The 3,512-nt window shown below is 45.2% G+C and overlaps 1 protein-coding gene across 1 annotated transcript; it reads right to left on the minus strand.

The window, feature by feature from the left end:
• Window positions 1–270: 270 nt before the first annotated feature.
• On the minus strand, window positions 271–3,005 carry TMEM52B (transmembrane protein 52B; the record flags this gene model as incomplete). Its single annotated transcript, XM_082014366.1, has 4 exons — window positions 271–591; window positions 1,530–1,568; window positions 2,240–2,283; window positions 2,958–3,005. The coding sequence occupies 4 exons, from the start codon at window positions 3,003–3,005 to the stop codon at window positions 285–287; spliced, it is 438 nt and encodes a 145-aa protein (XP_081870492.1). The 3' UTR covers window positions 271–284.
• Between the last annotated feature and the right edge of the window lie 507 nt (window positions 3,006–3,512).

Here is a 3,512-nt window from a genome sequence, read left to right on the forward strand (position 1 = left end):
CTCATCCTGAAAGCACAAGCGATGAGAGGAGGACAAGTATACCTGCAGCACGCAGGCTTTTCTCTCCCCACAGCTTGAGCGTTTTCCTTTTCCTGCCCCTTCACCCTTACCTGGAAGGGAGAGGGCGTGTGAAACCCCATCGGTGACATCCCACAATTACACCTTCCTCAAATGCCACCGAGGCCCGTAGCTGCCCTAATTCCACCCCAACGTGTCTCACAGCTGACTCACCATCTGGCTGTGTTTGCTGCAAGAAGACTGGTGAGCACCTTGACTTGTACTATCTACATGTGCCGCCTTCTCTGCCTCCTGCCACCAACTTCCCTCTGCCCGCCTTGGGGTGCCGCAACCTGGGCTTTTTGTAAGTGCAGCCCCTCACTCTGGGGTGTGCTGACGTCCCCAGCCTCTGTCGAAGCCAACTCACAGGTAATGGTGCTCTGGAGGGTGCTGTCATGATCAAAAGCAATGACAGTGACCTCATAGGGCTGAGGACCCGATTCCTCCCCTGTCTGATGGCAATGAAAACAGCACCTCACGCAGACGGAAACTAGGCCACACAGGAGCAGCAGCCCACCGATCGCCACCACCAGCCTGGAAAGGGAGAGGACACAGAATTACAACAGAAAGACTTCATTTGTGGAGGGCTTTTTAAGGTCTCTCCCTGTTTGAAGTAGGGCTAACCTCAAAGTCATTCATGTTCAGCAGAATTTGGACAGGATCCAGGGATGGAGATCCTGCGTCCCCTCCAGGCACCCATTCCAGTGCTACACCACCCTTGGGGGGAAGCATTTTTTCCTTCATTCTAATCAGAATTTCCCTGGATGCAGCTTGGCCAGTCACCTCAGGTCCTTCTGCGAGGCACCTCTGAGAAGACTCTGGCTCATTCTTCTCTCTAGATCCACCTTAGGTAGTGGAAAACTGCACTTAGGCTGCCCCCTTAGGCTCCTCCAGACCAAACAAACCTGGTCCTTTCAGCCTCTTCTCATACAACATGTCCTCTGGACCCCCGACCACTTTGTTTGCTTTCCAGTGGAGAGGACTTGCTCCCATCTCTCAACATATCTTTTGTACTAGGGGACCAAAACTGGACTAGGTATTCCAGATGTGTCCTCCTAAGGGCCAAGTGGAGAGAAAAATTGTATCTCAATCTGCTGGTTACGCTTGTATTAATGCAGCCTTGTAGATGTCCAATGACTACCATCCATTTTAATCTCATCCTGGTGAGAATTGCTAAGGAATCATACTGAAATTACTTTAAAAATGAGCCTTTTAAAAGGCATATTGTGCCATGAATGCTTTATTAATATTGTGCATCCAACTAAATTAATACATGGAATAAGAAAGGAGGCCAGTGATGGCAAGTCAAAATTTGTCCAAGATGATGCAATAGCTAAGGGATTGCCTTGCTACTGTAGAGCATTAGGGGGTGCCAAGGGAAAGCAGGGGCGACATTGCACATTTAACCCCACTCTTTGCTACTGAAGTTGTCCAGAGATGCAGATATATAAAGTAAACATATGCCATCTTACCAGATATACCACAAATGGTCCCACTCTGTACCTGAACAGCTGAGAAGAGGTTACAAGAAATAGTTAGCCACAGAATAACAAATAAATGGGAAGATCCCTACTGTATCCCATTCCAGCTCCGATCACACTCCTCACTTAGAGTCCAGCTTCTAAATAGCACAATGATGAGAAACTCACTGTGCTTTGTGGAGTAGGCAGTTGTAAAACTCATCAATCTTCCTGTTAGATGAGTTTCCTTTCTGTTTGGCTTTCTCTCGTTATTGTTTTCTTGATATTTGTGCCTGCCCAATTCTGTTTGCAAGACTTAGGGATCTGCATTCACATTTATTTTGTCTTAATTTCTGTTATTCTTACAGCTGATATCACTGAGAGTAATATTCACCAAAGCAGTATATTTCAAACCAATTTTTCAAGGAAAGGTCAATTCCAAATTCATAATCTCCATCAATCAAAACTACACCAGAAAGCTCTTAATCATTACAATTATCCAAATAGGTAGCAGGAACAGTACCACGATCAGTATGTTGAATAGGTATCGATTAATACACTTCACATTCAAAGCAACAGAAATTTTATGTGAGTTTTCAATAGCTGCAATTAGAGTAACCTTTTCTGGAAAATGTCAGACACCACATCATAACACTGATGTCTGCTTCTGCCTTTGTCCTTCACTGTCTTCTTAACAGAGTGCAAGATCAACTAATACTCACAGTTCAGTGTTAAGACAGCCTTCCTCACCTCTCACTTGTGGGAACTAGAAAGAGAAAAAGAAACAAGACACAGCTAGAGTGAAATAAGCCTTTGTCATATGCAACTTTTATCTTTGTCACCTGGACTATTAGCAGTGTGAATCTCTTACAGTGTACTGTTATCTATCTTCCTCTGTTTCCATTTGTAAGGATTTGTTCCATTTTCCGCTGTTTCCATTTTTCCATTTCCGCTGTAGATTTGAAGTGATTGTGATACCAACTGCATTGTTTCATATCTTAACTTCCCATAGCCATTAAAATTCTGCTTAGCAATGTTCCCAGGACAGACCTCGACTTGCCTTCACCCTGAGCACAAGTTTCCCTTTCCCCACCATAAGCTATGTCATGCTACAGATGTAGATCTTTCTCCATGCTCCAATATTAAGAGCTTTTAGACATCCTGCTTCATATTATACCCACACTGACTTAAATTCTGCTCTGTCTCTCCAGCACTCCTACTCATCTCATTCCTTTGCCTTGGGTACGCCGACCTCTGTGATACCATCCCTGGAAGAGCAGCAAATATTCTTCTCTTCTGTGTGTCTGCCTTTTATATGCCAGTTCCTTCTGATATCAGGGAAATTCTTGTGACTGTCAATTGCTAATGCCCCTCCACCTTTCCAAGCTAACTCCACAACTGAGCAGAGACCCATAAAAAGGAATCTGAGATGTGACTTACCCTTAAGAAACACCCTAAAACAAAGCAGATCATGACTGGGCTGTGCATCCCTGTAGGGTGGTTCTGTGGCCTCTTGCTGTCTCAAGCTGCCTGATGTCTTCTTGTCCTTTCTAGTTTCAGTTCATCCTCACCAGTCCACTGACCAGGAGAAGGAGCAGATTCCTTGTTGTGTGTTGAATCCAGTCTCTTCTTCCTGCTCTACCTCTTTCTGTCCTCCTCCGGGTCTGTCCTTCTCCTCTGCCTTTCAAGTTTTTGCTTTGTCTCTTTCCCTCTTTGTCACTGACAACAACTGTTTGTTTCTGCCTGTCTCGTTTTGTTATTCTCTTGGCCTGCTTCTCTCCCTCATTTGAAGGGATCTCTAAAGCCTTCCAGTCAGATCAGGAGAAAAGCGGTGGCTACGAGTTCTTACTTTGGATGTTGAGCTAGTTCAGTAAAGGGCATCATGAGATCTCTGCAGACCTGACCCTTCCCTTCTGTGAGCAGAAAGGGTCTCTGAGTTTGTTCATTCCCAATTATTCCTCTCCCCGCCCCTACCCTGAGGGGATCGGGTTGAAG

Source organism: Phaethon aethereus (genome assembly GCF_964289735.1).
Source record: "Phaethon aethereus genome assembly, chromosome: 1".
In the NCBI taxonomy this organism is placed as follows: Eukaryota; Metazoa; Chordata; class Aves; order Phaethontiformes; family Phaethontidae; genus Phaethon; species Phaethon aethereus.